General features: G+C 35.2%; 1 protein-coding gene across 2 annotated transcripts; it reads left to right on the forward strand.

Moving 5' to 3' along the window:
• The first annotated feature begins 9,435 nt into the window (after positions 1–9,435).
• Positions 9,436–14,613, forward strand: LOC132635329 (binding partner of ACD11 1). Of its 2 annotated transcripts, XM_060351662.1 has the most exons (5): positions 9,438–9,669; positions 11,395–11,498; positions 11,580–11,655; positions 13,662–13,745; positions 13,828–14,613. In XM_060351662.1, the coding sequence occupies exons 1-5, from the start codon at positions 9,664–9,666 to the stop codon at positions 14,401–14,403; spliced, it is 846 nt and encodes a 281-aa protein (XP_060207645.1). In that variant the 5' UTR covers positions 9,438–9,663; the 3' UTR covers positions 14,404–14,613. The 2 variants fall into 2 exon arrangements, with proteins under 2 accessions (XP_060207646.1, XP_060207645.1); XM_060351663.1 differs by lacking the exon at positions 13,662–13,745 and having other exon boundaries at positions 9,436–9,669.
• The last annotated feature ends 4,937 nt before the right edge of the window (positions 14,614–19,550 follow it).

Below are 19,550 nucleotides of genomic sequence, written 5' to 3' on the forward strand. Positions count from 1 at the left end.
TGCAGTTCCCTGAATTATTTGTGCAATGGATTATGAGTTGCATTTTAACAGTATCCTATTATGTAGCAATTAATGGAGTGTCAGCTCTTTCTTTCATGCAAAAAGGGTTTAAGGCAGGGGGTCAATGTCACCTTGCTTGTATGTGATATCCATGGAATACCTAAATAGAATTCTGAAGACTCTTTTATTATGAGAGCAGGTTCCGGTATCACCCTAGATGCTCTGAGTTAAATATCATCCAATTGAGCTTTGATGATGATTTTCTACTTTTTAGCGAAGGGGACACTCAATCTATTCAATGTTTTTTCAATGCTTCAATCAATTTTCACAGGCCTCTGGACTTCATGTCAGTCTTCTCAAACGTTCCATTTATATTATGAAGGGGTAAACCAGATGGTACATGATCTGATTATAGAGTTTACTGGCATTCCTAGGGGGGGGGGGGGGGGGGGTTACCAATAAGATACCTTGGTGTACCACTTAGCACTAAAAGGTTGTCTATAGTACAGTGTCAACCGTGTTGGAGAAGATCTTGGGAAGAGCGACCAACTAGATTGCAAAATTTCTTTCTTATGTAGGAAGATTATAACATCTAAAAGCAGTGTTATTCTCAATTCAGACATATTGCTCTCAACTATTCCTCCTACCTAAGAAGATCATGGAAGCCATTGAAAGGATATGCAGAAACATTCTTTAGACTGGTGGTGTGGAAATATCTAAAAAGACACTTGTTGCTTGAGAAAGATTATGTCTTCCACTGATAACATGTGGGATAAATCTAATGAATTTGCACACGTGAAACAAAGCAGCTTTGTGTAAACTGTAATGGAGCTTGTATATGAAAAAATATATTTTGTAGATATAATAGTACACATTTATTGTGGGAAAGGTAATCCAATATAGGGTACAAAAAGTAGGCTTGCTGGATTATTCAGAAGGTGTTGAAAGCTCAAAAGTACATGAAGGAGACGGGATTGAGTGAAGTTGATGTGATTCAAAAGCCCTATTTCTTCATCAAGAACTTATCTCACAGGTGCTTGGAACTCATCATAAAATGACTTGGAGGAAACTAATGTGTAACCCTGGATCTCCCAAATGGCTCTTCATTCTGTACCTAGTTTTACATAGAGACTCTATACTAGGGAACATGGATAGACTGATAAGTTAGGGGATATTACAACTTTTCCCTAAGTGCCAATTGTGTGACAGTCGACCTAAATGTGTTGACCACTTGTTTTTCAATGCTCAGTGATTGCTAAAGACTGGAGTAAGATACTTCAATGGCAGGGCATTGGCAGGACTGCTAGATCATGGTCCGAAGAACTACACTGGGGTGAAACGAGAAACAAAGGCAGAGAGAGTGTTGCTACTATATATGGAATGTCTCTAGCTGCAACCATTTATGAGTTATGGCTAGAGAGAAACCATAGAGCATTTCAAAGTAAGAGGAGATGTGAGGTAGCAATTGTGAAGAAGATTATTCAAGAAGTATTTGTAAGAGCAAACATGTGTGTTAAGCTAAAACAATATCTGACTAGGCTCAATTCATATCTTGTTTAGCTAGTTAAGGCTAGGAGTTAGTAAGAAGATTCCGTCTCACTATGCTGGGTCTGTCCAGATAGTGCATATAGTATAATTTGTTTTTCCTTGTTTGAGATGTAAAGATCACTTTTGGTAATAAAATCTGGATAGTTATTAAAAAAAAAAACAGAGGCCACATATTTTATGTGACTATGTAATAAGCGTTCGAGAACATGCGTGAAGATTTTTTCAAAAATTTAGTGTGGAAGCGTCTCATAAGAACACTTAATCAGATGCCATAATTCAAGTGGCTAAGTACGTTTAGACATGAACTTGAAATAATGATTTGAAATCAAAATTTAGGTAGAGGTTGATTTGAAGTTGAATTTTATTTGGACATGCATTTTGAATTTTAAAAATTGGACTTTTTCTATAAACATAAAGCCACTCAATTTGTGAAAACTATCAAAATTTCCCTAATTCTTATACAATCATACCAAATAAGCAAATCACAGTTTTTAAACAAGGTATCAGACTTATGGGTCAAGTTTTTTTTTTTTTTTTTTTTTAAATCGAAATCACAAACTTGAAATTGAAATTCTCACTTTTAGGTGAATTAAGAATTTGAAATTAAAATTTCAAAGTGAAGTAGAAGTTTCATTCAAATGTCATAATCAAATACAAATTTCAAATCAAATCTTCAGGGTTAAAGTCTAAATTGCATGACCAAGTAGGCCATAGATAAAATTTACTGAAAATCTTAAGGAATTGTCAATGTATTCGGCCGTATAATAATTAAACAATGATGCAGGATTCAAGCAAATATTAGAATTTCATATTAATTGGTTTGATAGCAAATGATTGAGTAAATATAATTAGTTTATTTATTTATTTATTAGTCGTAAGAATTGGATAAATTGATCCTTGTTGATCCATAAATGGTTCTATAACACTGAGGGGTCGTTTGGTAGGAGGGATAGGATGGGCAGGATTATTAATCCAATAGGATTGAAATTAATTCTATGTTTGGTTGGTTGGATAACTTTTTTTATATCTCATCAAATCCCATGTAGATGGGATAAAAGGTGGGATAAGGTGGGATTAGTAATCCCACATAAAGGGTGGGATTAGTAATCCCATCTTATCCAACTGAATCCCATCTACATAGGATAACTTATCCTCCTACCAAACGACCCCTGACTATATGGGGTCATTTGGTAGAAGGTATAAGCTGGAATATCCCAGCACTAATTTTTATACTATGTTTGGTATAAGGTATAAATTTATCCAGGATAAATTTATACCTTCTACCAAACATGGTACAAAAATTAGTGTTGGGATATCCCAGCTTATACCTTCTTATCCCACTTATACTGAGATTATTTTATACCATCTTTTAGATGGTATAAAATAATCTCAATAGATAGGATAAATTAGTCCCGAAATTATAATCCCGGGATAATTTCGACTATCTACCAAACGACCCCTATGAGTCTAGACCTCATAGGAGCTCACACAATTTGACCAGGTGTAGCTCAATTTTAGATCACTTCATCTTCTTGCCAATGAGAAAAGATCTCTTCCTCATTATCCTTAGAAATCTAGCCTCGAACAACTCTAATTAATATTTTCTCTATTTCAATTTATGTGAACCTATTTTTTTTTAGTTTATGCTAAAATGAATGACCTCTTTCCTAATTTAGAAACAAATTCACTTTATGAAATGATTTACAACCACACAAATATTCAAGATTTATTTTGGACCACAAGTTTCAAAAGTCTTCACTCTTTTTTAAATATCGTGCCCAGTCAAATGAGTTCACATAAATTAAAACGGAGGGAGTATGTAAATATTATTTAATGTAAAAAATATAATAGGATACTATGAGCCCGTTTGGATTGGCTTATAAGTTGCTAAAAACAACTTATAAGCTGTTTTTAGCTTTTTTTAGTGTTTGATTGGCCAACTTAAAGCCATTTTATGCTTAAAATAAGTTCAAAAAAATAATTAAGCCTATTTAGTTTAACTTATCTAAAACACTTTATAAGCTATTTTTTTTAAACCCATCCAAACAGACTCCATGCTGAAAAGCTAGAAGCCTAAGGACCACGAATAATATTACTCACTAGAGTTGATTCAAAAGACAAAATCGGAAGCTACTGCTTCTAGAATGGAAGCTCTCTTTTTTGTTTGGAATCAAAAATGAAAAAGGTTCGTGATGAGAAGAAGTCACTTTAAACTTAGATGGAAAGGACCGCTGTTACTTGCTACAAGACGTGTGAGAGAGTATGAATATAAAATTATAAAATATAAAATTATAAATTTGTAAATTTACGATTCTCTTTTTAAATTTTAATTTTCTTTTGAGCATTTAGGGCCCGTTTGGCTATAAATACCAAAAACTTTTTTACTTTTTTTGGAAATTTTAAAGTTGGAGTTGGAGTTATATTTGGTCATAGTTTTTGAAATTATAATTTTTGGTGAAATGTAGAGTAAAAAAGTGAACTTGTTTTCAGCATTCCAGAATATAACTCCGGAAAAAAGTGAATAATTTTTATGGCCAAACGCTAAAAGCAAAAAAAGTGAAAAAAATTTCCGGAAAAAAGTGAATAATTTTTATGGCCAAACGCCCACTTAGTTTTCTTTACAATTACATCCACATATTTAAGAGCTTATTTGGTCAAGTTTTAAACATATATTTTTTTTTAAAGTGTTGTTCGTATAACATACTTTTGGAAAAAATACTTTGAAATTGTAATAAATTAGTAATTTATGTTTGGTCAGATCATTTGAGAAATAATTTTATTAGCGTTAAAAAATAACTTGTACATATTTGGCCAATCTTTTTATAGAATGTTTAAACCATCAAAACACGAAATGATAGTTACAAATTACTTTAAATTAATGTTTTTTTTAATATAAAAAAGCATTTTTTTATTAATTTAGTTTATTTAATGATTTTTCTTCATTTTCTTGTTTGAGATTTGTAAGATTTGCTGAAATATTCTTACCAAAAAAGATTTGCTGAACTTGAAATAAGAGTAAGGAAGACATGGGAAGAAATCATGGTAAGGAATACATTTTAACGACTAATTTCTCGTTTGAAATTATAAGGGTAGCATTGTAATAAAAGTTGATGATAAAGATATATTTGTCTTTTTAATAAAAATCTACGAAGATTTCTTCCCAAACTACAAAACTGGCTGTTACTGCTCAAAATCATTCTATTCTCTGACCAGGCACCTCAAATTAAAAAAAAAAAAAAAAAAAGATGTTTTAGCTCTCGAAAGTTTGGGCAAACGTAACATAAAGCTCTGCATTAATTCTTTAGTAGGATAAAATTATTATACAACAAATATTTGTGAGGATTCTCATTTTATATAATAAGGGGGCGGGGGTTTAAGTCTATATATTTTTTTCATATACGAGAGATGTATCTTGTGTAAAGAAAATAAATTTTGAGTCTAACTCAACCTCAACCGCTAGTTCAAAAGGGAAGAATTGCCAAGACCATTTAAGGAGATCAAGGACTCCTTAATCCCATCGATATGGAACTCCAACACTCTCCCCCCACCCGCCACGCCCAAGACTGCACATTTGGAGTGTGGACAATATAAGACCGGGGGTCCAACATGAAAATAATAAATTGGGATGAGCATGGCGCTGATGCCATGTAAAGAAACTGTCACGACCCGTCTAGGGGCCGTGACGAGTACCCGATACTTGTACCGAGCACCCCTTGTCTATCGTTTTACCTTTACCTCTTAGCAAGCCATGTAAACAGAGCCATTTTTTTTTTGAACATTAACATTAGCGGCGTCATTCTGAACATAGACTAATAAACTTCGTTATCACTTATACATCAACATTAGCATGCCAAAACACCATATACCTAACTATACTTAACTGACTGTACATATCTGTCTACGAGCCTCTAGACATAGTACGTTTATACATAGAAAGGGCTGAGTACTGCCGTGCCCGAATATATATACACAAAATAGTACCAAGGAAGTGAGGCTCCGGAATAATTGGAGCACTGTCAACACTGCTGGTAGAGCTTCTAAGGATCAAATCCGCCTGTCTGCTGACCTGCGCGGCATGAAACGCAGCGTCCACAAGAAGGGACGTCAGTACGAATAGTGTACCGAGTATGTAAGGCATGAATAGTAGCATACGGAAAGTATAAAACGGAAATAACGACATAAGAGAATAATAGCACATGTCCTGAGGTAGAAACATAACCTGTATATATATATACCCTTGGCAGGTGCTATGCGTACTTAGCTTTCCTTTAAGAATCTTTCCTTGTTCATATACATATACATATAAAATAGGACATCTCATATTGCCGAGGCGTCGGCAGCCGATCCATTTAACCATAAATATACACATCCCGCGTCCAGGACGATATCATATCATGTAATGCCAACTGATCAGGTGGATATGCGTTCATAACGCTCTGCCCTTACCTCCATTTTCCCCGTATACACATGCATATATCATGTACATATATCAGCGTCTATAGCGCTCTAGCTCTTTTATCATATACATATACGTGTGTCGTGTAGGTACATCAGCGTCTATAGCGCTCTGGTGCTTTTATCATATACATATACGTGTATCATGTGCATGTATCAGCGTCTATAGCGCTCTAGCTCTTTCGTCATGTGCATGTTTTAAAAATATATACACATATCTTACATACATTTACATGTCTTATATGCATTTACGTATCCTATATACATATGTCTCATAGGCACGCAGGAAAGCCCAAAGAAGAATCATGTAGTCATCGGAGTGACGTAAGGTCGGTGACCTCCAATTATATTATAGAATACTCGTGATCGCTTTGTCTCACCTTGAAGGAACGAGTATTTTAAGGTGAGACTACCAACGGGGAATAATATTAAAGTAAACGTAGAATGAAATCGGGGCATCATAGATGACAGTTCATAGACTTTGAAATCTTTTAGAAAATAAAGTCATAGCTAGGAAATATAAATAAGATTCAAAAATTAGTTTATCATTTTCATGTTTACATAAGATACTTAGCTTAGTCATCTTAGTCATAGAGTCGTTCCGGTAGTACGTATCATAGGCATATTCTCTTATCTAACATCATTGTTATCATTATCGTCATGGAAGTGCCCTCGTTAGAGGAGTCATAGTATTTATCATTTGGTAACGAAATCGGGATCAAAGGTTCCCTTTGGATTCACTTCAAGTAAGTCAAGCAAGACTGTAAGGAAAAATCCGAGAGTAGCTGGCCCACCTCGGGCCGGATGGGGTGACGTATATGATTTACATATATTACGTGTCATGTCATTACTTGTGAGGGTCCTAGGGTAATCGGGTCCCACTTATGCAAGTTCTAGGGGTTTAAGAGGTCTTTCCATCATTTGCACACTTTCTAGTTCAATTCTATTGAACAAAAAGTGGAAAACTTTGGATGCGGATTCCGGGGAAGAGAGTTGTCCCCGAGGCGCGTACCCAACTTATTCCGTCTAAGACATGCCATAGAAAGAAGGGTGAAACCTTACATACCTCTTTCCACTTCTTTTGCTATTCCGAATTCACGTTGCAATCTCGTCAAAATCTGCAAATTGGTCATGTTTACCAAAACTCTTATTAGGATACTTAGAGTTGAATTCTTAAGGAAACATTTGGCTACCGAAATTTCGGCAGCACTTCCCCTATAAATACTCCATCCCACCAAGTTCAACTTGACTAATTTCAATCAACAACAATCCCGGGAATTCAAACCCGGCCAAAATATCAACCACAATTCCAACAACAACAATACTAACAACTTCCATATTCAATCAACTTACTACTTCTTCCAAAAACTTTCTAACTTTAATGAAAACAATCACAACCTCATGATCTATATTCCAACAACATCATACTAACCACATTACCTTCCATGCATGCAAGAACATTACATTCAATTCACATAACTTCTAAAACAAACCTCCACCTACTTCAACTTCACAAGATTATTATGCATTCATTAGCAATCTAGCATCCATAATTCAACTACAACCAAAACATTAAATAGAATTGACTCCTTTTCTTCCATATTACTCTACAACTACACGGCCAACATCAAGCATACACACTACAACCTCTCCAAATTTATTCAACTTCCATTTTCCACATACCATTCACAACAATAACAACCAAACACTAGATAAATTAATTAAAACACAATTTCTACACACATATACATGTTCCATACCTCACGGCCACACCCCTATTTTTATCTCTTTCATGAATTTCATCCATTTTAACATACTACAACACATATAAACCATTCATAACACATAAAGAAAGATCAAAACTCACCTTTCTTCTTCAACTTCTCACTTGACTACAACTTGTATGATTTTGAATCTTTCTTGCTCCAACAACAACTCCACCTTGTTAAGCGCCCTTTACTTGGTAGGGATTGATTTTTGAAGAATTTTTATCAATTTTTCTCATGGACTTTCTCTATGGCCGAAATGGCCTTAAGCTTTTCTCTCTTCTTTCTTTTGTTCTTCTTTTCTTGAAACCTCTAGAACTTATTGTGATAAGGATGACTTAGTCATCCTTTTATTGACCAAATTTTATTTAATATTGGCTTGGGCCATAACCATGGCCAGTTGGGCCTCACAAATTTGGGCCTTATTATTTTTTTTTTATTTTTTTGGGCCAACTCGGTTTGGTCCCGAGTTGGGCCTAGCCCACTGACCTTTCGACCTTAAAACGTTCATATCTCCTTGTACCGACGTCACCTGGGGACCCACGACCTATGGTTGGAAAACTAATTCAATTATCTACAACTTCTATTTCTTGGTACTTTTCCAAATTCCAAACTTATAATATCGTTTTTGCCCCTTGAAGTCAGATCACCCGAAAACGTTTTCTTAAAAATATTCGTTTGGAGGACTTCCACTTTGATTTGGCCCAAGGGTCCTTCTTGAGTCGTGTTTAACTTCTCATATGTGATTCATATGAATTTTTAGATGTCCCAAAAAAAAATCTCGATGTGTGGGTCCCACCTCAGCAAATAATCTGACGTTAAAAAATACGGGATATAACAGAAACAAATCTTGGATCTAATTCAACCCCAAAAGTTAGCTCATGAGGTGATTGTTAAGCCATATAAAGACCGCCCACACACCCAGGCCTGCCAACTGTAGCGTGAACAATATAATATAACGACCCAACATCGGTGAAACAAAGAATTAAGATGGATCTGTCTATGATATATATATATATATATATATATATACTATGTAAATATATGGATTTTAGGCCTAACTCAACCTCAAAGTTAACTCAAGTGGGGAGGATTGCCCAATAGCGTATAAGGAGACGAAGGACCCTTTATCCCATCACTGTGAGATTCCCAACTTATTGAGCTAACGTTGAGTTGAGTTAGATCAAAAGTCCATTTTTGTTTAACACTTTATTAGCAATCTATGGAGCATTATAACTTCTTCTTTAAGACATCATTAAGTTGACATTAGCTCTGTACTTTACGGAACTTTTCCAAAACACAACATATACTTTGCCTTTCTTACGGAACTTTCTCCTCTTACTTCCAACGTCTTTGAAATCTTAATTAGAATCGTTAAGTAACCTTTCTTAATTATAGAAACATCGCATTCATCTCTCCCCGCATCAGTCTATCTATCATACCACGACATGAAATCTTCCGAGGTGTAACATCAACCACTTCCAGAGGAGAACAAGAGCTTTGAAGAGTCGGCTTCGAATAATCAAACACAACTTCAACTTCAAATAAAATAAAAAATATTTGATTTTGATGGACTTAAACTGTTGAAATAGTGAAGTCAAAATAATTCTTTTGCAGTTTGCATCCCCGTTAAGTAAAAGTCGTGGCGTCCATTTTGACTAAAGTGAGCACCCTATATTTACGTGTAGGCCTGTAATGACCAAAAACCTAATAAGCTAATCACAAATCAGCATTCAATCGTGGCGTCAATTTTGAACACCGTTAATTCTAGCCGGCTCTCCATTTTCTAAATTTCCAAAATCCTCTTCATAAATCCTCTCTTCTCTCTGCTCTGCTCCAATTCCATTTCATTCTCTTCCACATCTCATTTTTTTTCCGATCTAACGGCTGCGATATGTCGGTGAGTATACGCTACATTTTGAGTATTCTTCAAGTTTTTAACTGACTTTTTTACTGTCTATTTATCTGATTTGATAGTTTTGAATGTTGCCTCTATTGATTGCTTTTATTGAAGTTTAGCTACGAGTTTTTTTTTTTTTTTTTTTTAATCCTTGAGCTCTGAGATTGAGATGCTTTGAAGTATCTAATTACTTCAGTTATAAGCTAATTTAGCTGTTTTAGGTATCTTTGATATATTTATGATATTCGTGTAATTGTTATTGATTTGTTTGAAATCGTCAAAGTTGTTGTTGGCAGTTTTTCTGTAATAGGTATAGAAAGTATAAGATTTGCGCTTATTAGAAAAGTTGATAATTTATGGACTGTGCATCTGGACAAATTTTTTGTACTACTATCCGAGTTGTGGCTTATATGCGACACATTCTGCGTTAACTAAATAAAATGGAAATAAAATCGGATTCCAGGCGATGAAGCTTGCAATGATACATGTCCTACAATAAACAAAGCAAACTAGGCGGGTTCGATCAAAATGAAGTCTTGTTTTGACTAAATAGTTATGGATGACTTCACTTGACAATTCCAATTCTAATCGATTAATTGAGGAATCATATCAATCAATTGACTAAGCATGAATGTGAACTGTTGGAGTCGGCTATACAAATCCTCTATATCCATTCAACTATCTTCGAGGCTGTATCATTCCAGTACTTCTATAATTTGTTTTTGATAACAAGTCAGCTGAAAAATAATTATAAGGTGATGAATCCTCTAATTCTATTTTGCGGATCATATACAACAACAATTCTTGCCCAGGCATTCAAGCTTATACAAAAAAAAATTGTTTGGGTTAAGAATTTGGCGATGTGCATTTTCTTGCTCAAACTGGGAAGATTTGACTACTCTAAGACCAGATCAGTTTTGTCTATGTTATACGAGGAATCCTATATTCCTATATACTTATGTGTGTTGGGAGGGGGAGGCCGGAGTGGATGAGCTTGACCATCCTCAAATTTGAGATAGTGAAGTATAATGCTGACTCAGAAGACCAAAGAAGTTAGAGTCAACTTCCGGAGGAGTGAACCAAGATTCCGGAGGAGTGAACTTACTATAGAATGTCATATCAAGCAATATCACAATGCTAAGTCACGAGTGAATATACCACATCTTTTAGGTCAAGGGTATCTTCATACGTGGGGTATCGAATAAAAGTTGATGGTTAATCTAATTGCAATTTCAACAAGTTCTCGTAAAATGACTCATTCAGCAAACATTACTTTTACTTTTGATGTAAAGGAGTATAAACTATCACTAAATTACATTTTTAACATGTCCAGCAGCAAAAATATTGGACAAATACATGCTGAACAGGAGCAGCAGAGTTGAGAGAGTATTTTAATAGGTAGTTTACAGAAAGGGGTCAAAATAACCGGGCGTAAAACTTATATTGTATCAAATTAACCTAATTTCAATGGCTCAAACATTGCTGATAGGTTTCAAGCCAAGTACCTCTCTTCTGATATCTTATTCCTAATAGTCCCAAGTCTTCATTTTAGATTACTAGCACACATCTTTGCGTGGTCCTTTGGTGTTAACATGTTGCTTTTCTTATTTGTTTTAAAGGATGATAAATGTTCCGAGTATGTCTTATTAAGAATTAGGTATAACTGAAATGCTGAAAATGAGACTATCTTCCCAAGCTCTTGACAGCTTGCTGGTTCCTGGGCAGGTGAAAACTGTTAAAGTTAGCAATGTCTCCTTAGGGGCATCAGAGCGCGATATCAAGGAATTCTTTTCTTTCTCTGGTGATATTGAATATGTTGAGGTGCAAAGGTTAGCTCTTGAGACTGTTTACCATTTTCTTTGAGCTAATTCTTTTAGTTTGTCTTTAACATCAATTTTTTTACTTTGTAGTGATACTGAACGAAGTCAAATTGCATATGTTACGTTCAAAGATTCTCAGGGAGCTGACACTGCAGTTCTTCTTTCAGTTATCACCGTTCTCCTTATCTGTCAAATTTTCCTATTTGTTTCCCTTACTCTTTGCATTATGCTTATCTGGGGCTAAGCCATCAAGCTGATAATCTGAAATCTGAAGATTAACAATTGCGATAACGTTCCCTCCTTTTGTCCTATATGCATTTATATCAAGTAGTATTCATGTTTATTTCTTCATTATATTGTCCTGGCATATTACTATAAGTCATTTGTGTGTGACTGAGATGGTACTTTTCACTGCTAGAACAATTTTCTAGTAACAGGCCTCCATTATCGTCACTTGCTTGCTTAGTCTTTTTAATATGCTGTTTGCTGACAACTTTCTTTACCACGTTTGACTGTATAAAGATATAAAGTAATGACTTTAGCTAATTGACGATGCAACTGCCAGACAAAACTTTTTATCTGATTGAGGTTATTGTAGAAATTCATTTTTGAGTTCTTTATTTTTGTCATTTAAAATTTTAAGCTAATTTAAATTCATGAAATTTGTGCTGCTATATAGTCTGGCATCAGGGATGTTGCATTTTCAGTTTTCACTGTAGAAGTCCAGGTGCTCCCTTAATGCTTATCTAAGCATGAGAGTTTGATTGCTAAGGCAGACGATTTTAGTGCTGGCTTCCCTTTGAAAGACTCTAGGAGTGAGTTTGGCTGACCCACCATATTAGTGTCCTAAGAAAACTTATCATATAAAATGTTATTGGAGAAAGGGGAAAAGAATATTTTTTGGGCTGTTGGACTTCTGTACATAGTTCTGTTTAAATAGATGAGATATGAGGGAGTTGCAAGGCTGAAACAGTAGTTTTATAAGGAATATGGTACACTATCGTAGTCATTCCTGATTTATGTTGTTATGGTGGAATCTCACTTTAAGTTCTATAAACACACTTAAATCTACTCATAATGTCAATTGCTCATATGCTTGACATTATGCCGTCTCACCTTCAAAACCTGTTAAGAGTCTGGTGATTGCCACAAAATGTCAGATACTTGCAAAACTTTGTTAGGTACTTGTAAAATTTCTCCATCCTTTATCGTTCTAGGGAAGGTATTGAGAGGGCTTTTCATTGTTAAATGGGAAAATGTTAACACGAGGTAGCACTTGGTAAATACACTGAAAACTGAGCCGGACGTTTAACTTTCATGCCCACATAGAGTCCCATGCAAGTGTGAAGGGTTAAATGAAAGGCCATTCATGTTTATTCCCTTTTTCTTCCTAGGATTGTTGGGCTTTCTAGGATAAGAAGGTATTCAATGCAATCTTTGCTTCTGTTCTCTTTTTTCTTTTTTAAGTGGTTTACGGGTCAGGATGGGTGCACCTCAACTATTCCGCCATGTACCTGCATCTCCTGCCATTGCAGGTGCCAGGTAACTTTTCCCACCAAGGCTTAGGCAGATTGAGAGAAATAACTTTTTTTCTCCTTGCTGAGAATCGAGCACTATCTCTAGCAAAAAAAAATTAAAAAAAATCCAGCTTCCTTGACCATTAGGCCACTTTGGGTGCAAGCTTTGGCAGTTCTCTTGAAATAAAATAAACTACTTTAAGTTTTGAATTTATATGATTGTGATGCAAATGAGGTATTAATTGTGCCAAAGGCACTATATGTTAGAACAGTGTCATGTATCCTCATTGCTGACCTTTACCTTGTAACATTTGAACTTTATATGTTGGCAGTTCTTCTTAAAAAGGGTATCGACAGTTATGATGTAATCCTCATGCGAACAAACGTGCTTTCTTCAGACTTGATTTTATTTCCTTTCTGATCTTTTCCTGCAATTCTTTTAGAAGGTTCTGATACAACGTAAACTCTACTTCAAGCAAGAAAGAGAGTTGGTGGCATTTAGCAAGACCGTGAGACAAAATTGTAGTTTTTCTCATTTTAATCCCTATGACTATATCACTTCTCCCTTTTAGTGTGTACATTGTTGTATACGTTGAATGTTTACTACTATGGAAACATGAAGGAGTTATCAACAGTATCATTGCATTTATTTCAGGGTGCAACAATAGTTGATATGTCTGTTATCGTGACTTTGGATCCAGTTTACCAGCTTCCTCCTGCTGCTTTTACAGCATCAGTGGTAAATAAGAAAAAATATACATACTGGCATGCCCGTTGAACATGAAAAAACACGTTTCTTATATGATATTTGTGATCTGCAGCCAGCAGGAAATAAAAGTGCTGGTAAGTCAGCATCTGCTTTTCAGAAAGCAGAAGACGTTGTTAGCAGCATGCTCGCAAAAGGTTATATCTTAGGTAAAGATGCTGTGGGCAAAGCAAAGTCTTTTGATGAGAAGCACCAGTTGACTTCAACTGCAAGTGCTAAAGTGGCCTCATTGGACAAAAAAATTGGTCTCACTGAGAAGATAAGCATTGGTACGTCCATTGTTAATGAAAAAGTTCGAGAAGTGGATCAGAAACTCCAGGTTTCTGATAAAGCAAAATCAGCATATTCTGCGGCAGAGCAAAAAGTTAGTACTGCTGGATCGACCATTATGAAAAACCGGTATGTTCTCACTGGAACCACTTGGGTAGCAGACGCTTTTAGTAAAGTTGCTAAGGCAGCAGGGGAAGTGGGCCAGATGACAAAGGAGAAAGTGGAAACGACAGAGGATGAGCAAAGACAGAAAATGGTGACTGATTTCGCCCAGGTTCATTTATCTGAGTCTCCAAAAGCTTCTGATTTCATGGAGCATCAGTCAGCCAAACCTGCACCAGCACAAGGTTTAGTCCTTTGAGTTGAAGGCCTTGTAAGTATCTTTGAGGACTTCCAGTTCCTCGTACTACATTTCATTTTCCAATTCCCTGGTCTATAAAGAAATGGCAAGCGTACAGAAATATGTTCGATATGCAATTTTAGACGATTTCTTTTGGATCTGTACTTCTTACTGCTACAGAATTTGATTGATTTGAATATAAATGATAATTTCAAGTGGATAAATTCATAATTCTGTGTTATGCCTTGACAAACATACACAATTTCGCACCCTTTTGCCCTTATAGGTTCTTCATTTTCCTAGTTAGTTGCATGAGACATTCTTCTTGACTAAAGTAAATCTCCATAGAATGTGGAGGGGGATATTTCTGGAGAGTGAGTGACCTAACATGCGAATTGTGCTTTACATCGTGGGAGGCGGTTGCTGGGCATCTCTTTTTAACTGGCATTGCAGATTTCCTTTTGTCTGTTTTTGCATACATTTTTGTTCTTTGGGTGTGAAATGCAGAGTATTTATCAGTGTAGAAGGCATTCTTTAGAGGCATAACTGGAAACAGGGCACTTTCTTATTAGTGCGTGTGTGGTTCTTTTAAGACTGTAGTAAATGAAAATCTGATGGACGTTTCTCATGCGTATTTATATTTTAGTGCTTCAATCCATTTGTGCTGGAGAAAGCTCAGTTACTCCAGGTACATTTGTATGTCTGAATCATTAGGTTTTGGCAGAAATCTGAGGTCGAAGTCCTGTAGACATGCTTCACGTGAGTATATACAACCTGGTTTGATCTTCTGTGTTAAGGATGTGTGCTTTAATCTTTCAAACTATTAAGAATTATGGTTTGAGAAGTATATAATAGCGTCAAGTTTTGTCTGTATCTTGATTTTCTAGGAATTCGGATAGATTTGCTTATCACATTAAATATTTTTTCTGTGTCAATCATGAATCAAGCATACCCACTGCTTGACTAAACATTGCTCAAAGGATTTAATTACTAGGAGTACCATTTTCTTCTCTTTTCCATTTGATACTCTTAGTTCTACACAACATAGGAATGACATGAACTTCAGGGAAGCCTTTGGTTTTAGGTGGTAGTTATGTCCTTGATCTCAAGTCACAAATTTTAAGCTTTGCACAGTCTTGATTAGGCTTTCTACACTCTTCCTTTTGATTCTTATCTGAAAGATATAAATTTATAGAAGAATCCTCAGCATAGGCACAGTGAATAATATTTTAGAACATTAGACGTGTTTCACAATGACAACCTGGATGTTATAACTTATTGAAGTTGATTAGGATAAGACGGTACTTAGTACCCACTAGTGTATATAATAAAGTTGAGCCTTCTTTTAACTTTGGTTTTGTATCTATCTGATAATGAGGAATCATGTGATTGAATAATGTTCTCTCCTTTTCCTTGCACTCAGAAATTATTGATAAGAGAAAAGATGATTGACGATAGATGTCCTAAATAAACTTTCTTGTTTTTATTTCTACACCTTTTAGTTTGTTGTAAAATCTTAGCATTGATTCTAAAAAGCCTTCAAAATCAGGAGTGAACATGCCTAAAAGCTCTCAAATTTCCTAATCTCGTATGAGTTATTTCGTTGACCGCGCTGAGAAGAGGATTTTTTAGTCTTCGTATGCATAAATTGTGATAGCTAAACTTTTTAAGTGAAAGAAAATGAAAATACTACAAATTTGGATTCAATTATATATGGTAGCCTAATTTGTTACTTAACTGGACTTTCACCTTGTTGGTGGAATTGAATTCCGATCTTGTAATCTTTTCACATTTCACTTCCCAAATGTATAATAATTTTTTTCAAAGAAATCAAATTAGCAATTGGAATTTTAGTTGTAGTCTAGTAGTGTAATTGTAGGCCTATATGTGCTACTTAGCTATATCCCTAGATGTTGACCGATCAAAACCGTTTCTCTTTTCGAGGAATTAAGATCTATTGTCGCCTTACAATTTGAATAGAAAAAAATGATTTTTTCATATATTTTATGTGTTTCATTCAAATTTCTTATGTGTAAAAAATGAAGATCTCTTATAAAAGAGTTATAAAATTAATTTTTTTTTGTAAAAGTCTAAAAAAACTATTTCTCCCCTCTTTCCTATCCTTTGCTTTATTTTTCTCCCTATTATATTTACCCACCCATCGTTACTATAAAAAGAAAATTTAAAATAAACAAGAAAAGTAGGGGTTAAAAAGCTCGAAAGTGCACATCTTTGTGACTTAAAACCACAAGAATCCTTCAACAAGCTAAAGAAACAGTTTCCCATTCATAGGATGCTTATCTATCAAAACCCTTTTAGCTTTGGCAAGAATCAGTCGGGGGCAGAAATTGGTATAGAAAAAGTAGGTCGTGTCCCTACTACTACTATCACGAGCTGATTTGTTGCACTGAACTCGTGATGGTGGACCCTCTCATTTTTTTTTGTTTCATTTGGTATTTAGTAAGTGGTTACCCTATGGCGTAAAATAACAATCATAATCGGAGCGGCTAAATAAAATTAGTAGTCTAAAATCAAATCTTAACAAGAAATCTCAATTATATTTAATAAAACTAGCTCATACACGTGCATTCCATGAAATAAATTTAGTTGGAATATGACCAGTATTTCTCGTACATGAAATGTACACATCGTTGTATTTATCAATCGATTTCTGGATAGAACTAGTGAAAAATGTGGCCCCAAAAATTCTGGGGCCTAAGGCTTTTGCTTTATCAACTTCATCCTAAAGCCGACATTGGACATACCCAATGTAATCCCACATGAGGAGGGTAGAGTGTACACAAATCTTACCTGTACCTTGGGAGGTAGAGAGCTTGTTTTCGACATACCCTTGACTCAAAGAAATACAATTAAAAGCAGCCCAAAAAAAGAAATAGCGGAAGTGAAGAAGCCATCACAAAATAATATAGAAAGCATGACAAAACATTTTAGAAAGAAAAAAAAAACGATAACTATTACAAAATAATCCGATAATCGAAACAACATATAATAACAAAAATTGAAGGACAAGAAAACTAAAAGAATAATACTATGACTAAGGCCTCATTTGTTTTCATTAAGATTAAGACGTCTGAATCTGAATGCACATCTGAATGATTAAGATGTTGTCTCTAGGTCTGAACACTGAATGATTAAGACCGTTTGTTTTTCAATATCTGAATGTGCATAATGTATTTATTTAAACATAATAAATATACAATTCAAATTAAAAAATAACTAAATAGTAGAAAATAAATACAAGTTTAATAAAATAAAATATTATTTGATAAAAAAAATGAAACATTTATGTTCACTAGTAATGGTGGAGATGTTTTGTAGTCGTGGTAGGTGGAGAGTGGGGCGTGGAGGGGTGAGTGGGTGGTGGGTAGTTGGGGTGAGGGGTGGGAGGTAGTGATGTGGGGTTGGTGGTGGGGGTGGTGGGAGGTGGGGGTAGTGGGGGTGGGTGGTGTGGGGTAGGGGTTGATGGGGAGTGGGGGTAGTGGGTGGTGTGGGGTAGGGGTTGGTGGTAGGAGTGGGGGTGGGTAGTATGCAGTGGGATTGGGGTAGGGGTGGTGGGGAGTGGAGGGTGGGTGAGTGGTGTGGTGGGGTTGAGGTGGATGGGTGGGGTTGAGGTGGAGGGTTGGGGTTGGGGTTGGAGCTGGTTATAAAAAAGTTTCATACAAAAATACTTCTTAATGATATTAAGATTTGGTTCAAGATTTTAATGATTAAGACCTATTCAGACTCAATAAGTGTTTATATCTTAATGCAAATAAATACACTTAATGACTTAAGATCTGAACCATTCAGATTCAGACCTCCAATAAGTACAAACAAATGAGTCAGGAAGTAATGGTAACCCTTCGGCTTGACTATTTTAAATGTGCCGGAAAGTCTCGTAAACTCTACTTTGAGAGTAAAACGTTCCTTATCAAGGACGATTTATATCCTGCTCAAATCCTTGTTTCTTAAGAATAATGGACCCCTATCATTTACTTACTCCTACTCGAAGTCTGCAACACCCGTAAAAAAGAAGGAAAAGAAAAGAAGGCAAATGGTTTGTTACTAGGCATAACCAACCAACCACGAGTATCTAACTATTTCTTTAATGATTGATGATGATGGGAGAAAAGGTTGGATAACGTAGCAGTTGGTCCAGTTTATATAATACATAGAAATGTTACATCATTATTTCAATTATTAGTACTACAGCCAATACACTTTGACACCTTGGAAACTAAGTTTTGAGTTTTATTAAACTTAAGTTTCAGTTCTATAACCTCCGAATGATTTTCCACTTAACTTACCTCATAACATATTTATCAATACGGTCTTAATATCGCCAGGTGGTACAGCGGTCAAAGATAGTTTGTAATTTATGTATTTACTTGAATTCAATAATTTTGTCTCAAACTTTTTATATGCACCATAAAATTCATTAATATCTATTAGTTCTTTTATTTTACCCCACCCCCTAGAGCTTCATCTTTTGGTGAATCGAACTCACAATCTTTGGGTTGAAAGTGAAGGATGTTACCATCTGAGTAACCCCTCGTGCATAACTATTAATATTTGAATGTGAACCCAAATATTATTGTACGTTAACTTGAAATTTCCTTAGAAATTTATGAAGTTCTTAATTTGAATACACCTCTGACGAGGCAAGGAGATGGAGTTGAGGGTAGGAGTGGGGGAGGGGGAACTCATTTCGTCCAATAGAAAATGTTTTTCAAATGCATATTACCTCTAAATGATCTTAATCTCTAAACTAATCAAAATGATCTTCTAGAAGTGAAAAGAGACCATAACCTGAGATTTAGAGCCCGTTTGGATTGACTTATAAGTTGCTTATAAGTTGTTTTCAGCTTTTGTGAGTGTTTGACTGACCAGCTTAAAGTCATTTTGTGCTTAAAATAAGCTCAAAAAAATAATTGGGCCCATTTGACTTTGCTTATCTAAAACAGCTTATAAGCTGAAAACAGCTTAAAAGCCCAAAAAAATAAGTTAGACTACCCCAACTTATTTTTTTTAGCTTATAAGCTGAAAACAACTTATAGGCATAAGCCCATCCAAACAGGCTCTTAATATCCGCTGATATTATCTATTTATTTTTTATTTTTTTCTTTCTAATTAATACCATTGAACTAATTAATTTGTATTTTCAATTT

This window comes from Lycium barbarum, chromosome 4, assembly GCF_019175385.1.
Source record: "Lycium barbarum isolate Lr01 chromosome 4, ASM1917538v2, whole genome shotgun sequence".
Lineage (NCBI taxonomy): Eukaryota > Viridiplantae > Streptophyta > Magnoliopsida > Solanales > Solanaceae > Lycium > Lycium barbarum.

Excerpts from the sequence above, each read along its gene's own strand:
- LOC132635329 (XM_060351662.1), top strand. Across the intron at positions 11,499-11,579 it reads GAATATGTTGAGGTGCAAAG|TGATACTGAACGAAGTCAAA; the intron begins GTTAGCTCTTGA and ends TTTACTTTGTAG. Across the intron at positions 11,656-13,661 it reads ACACTGCAGTTCTTCTTTCA|GGTGCAACAATAGTTGATAT; the intron begins GTTATCACCGTT and ends CATTTATTTCAG.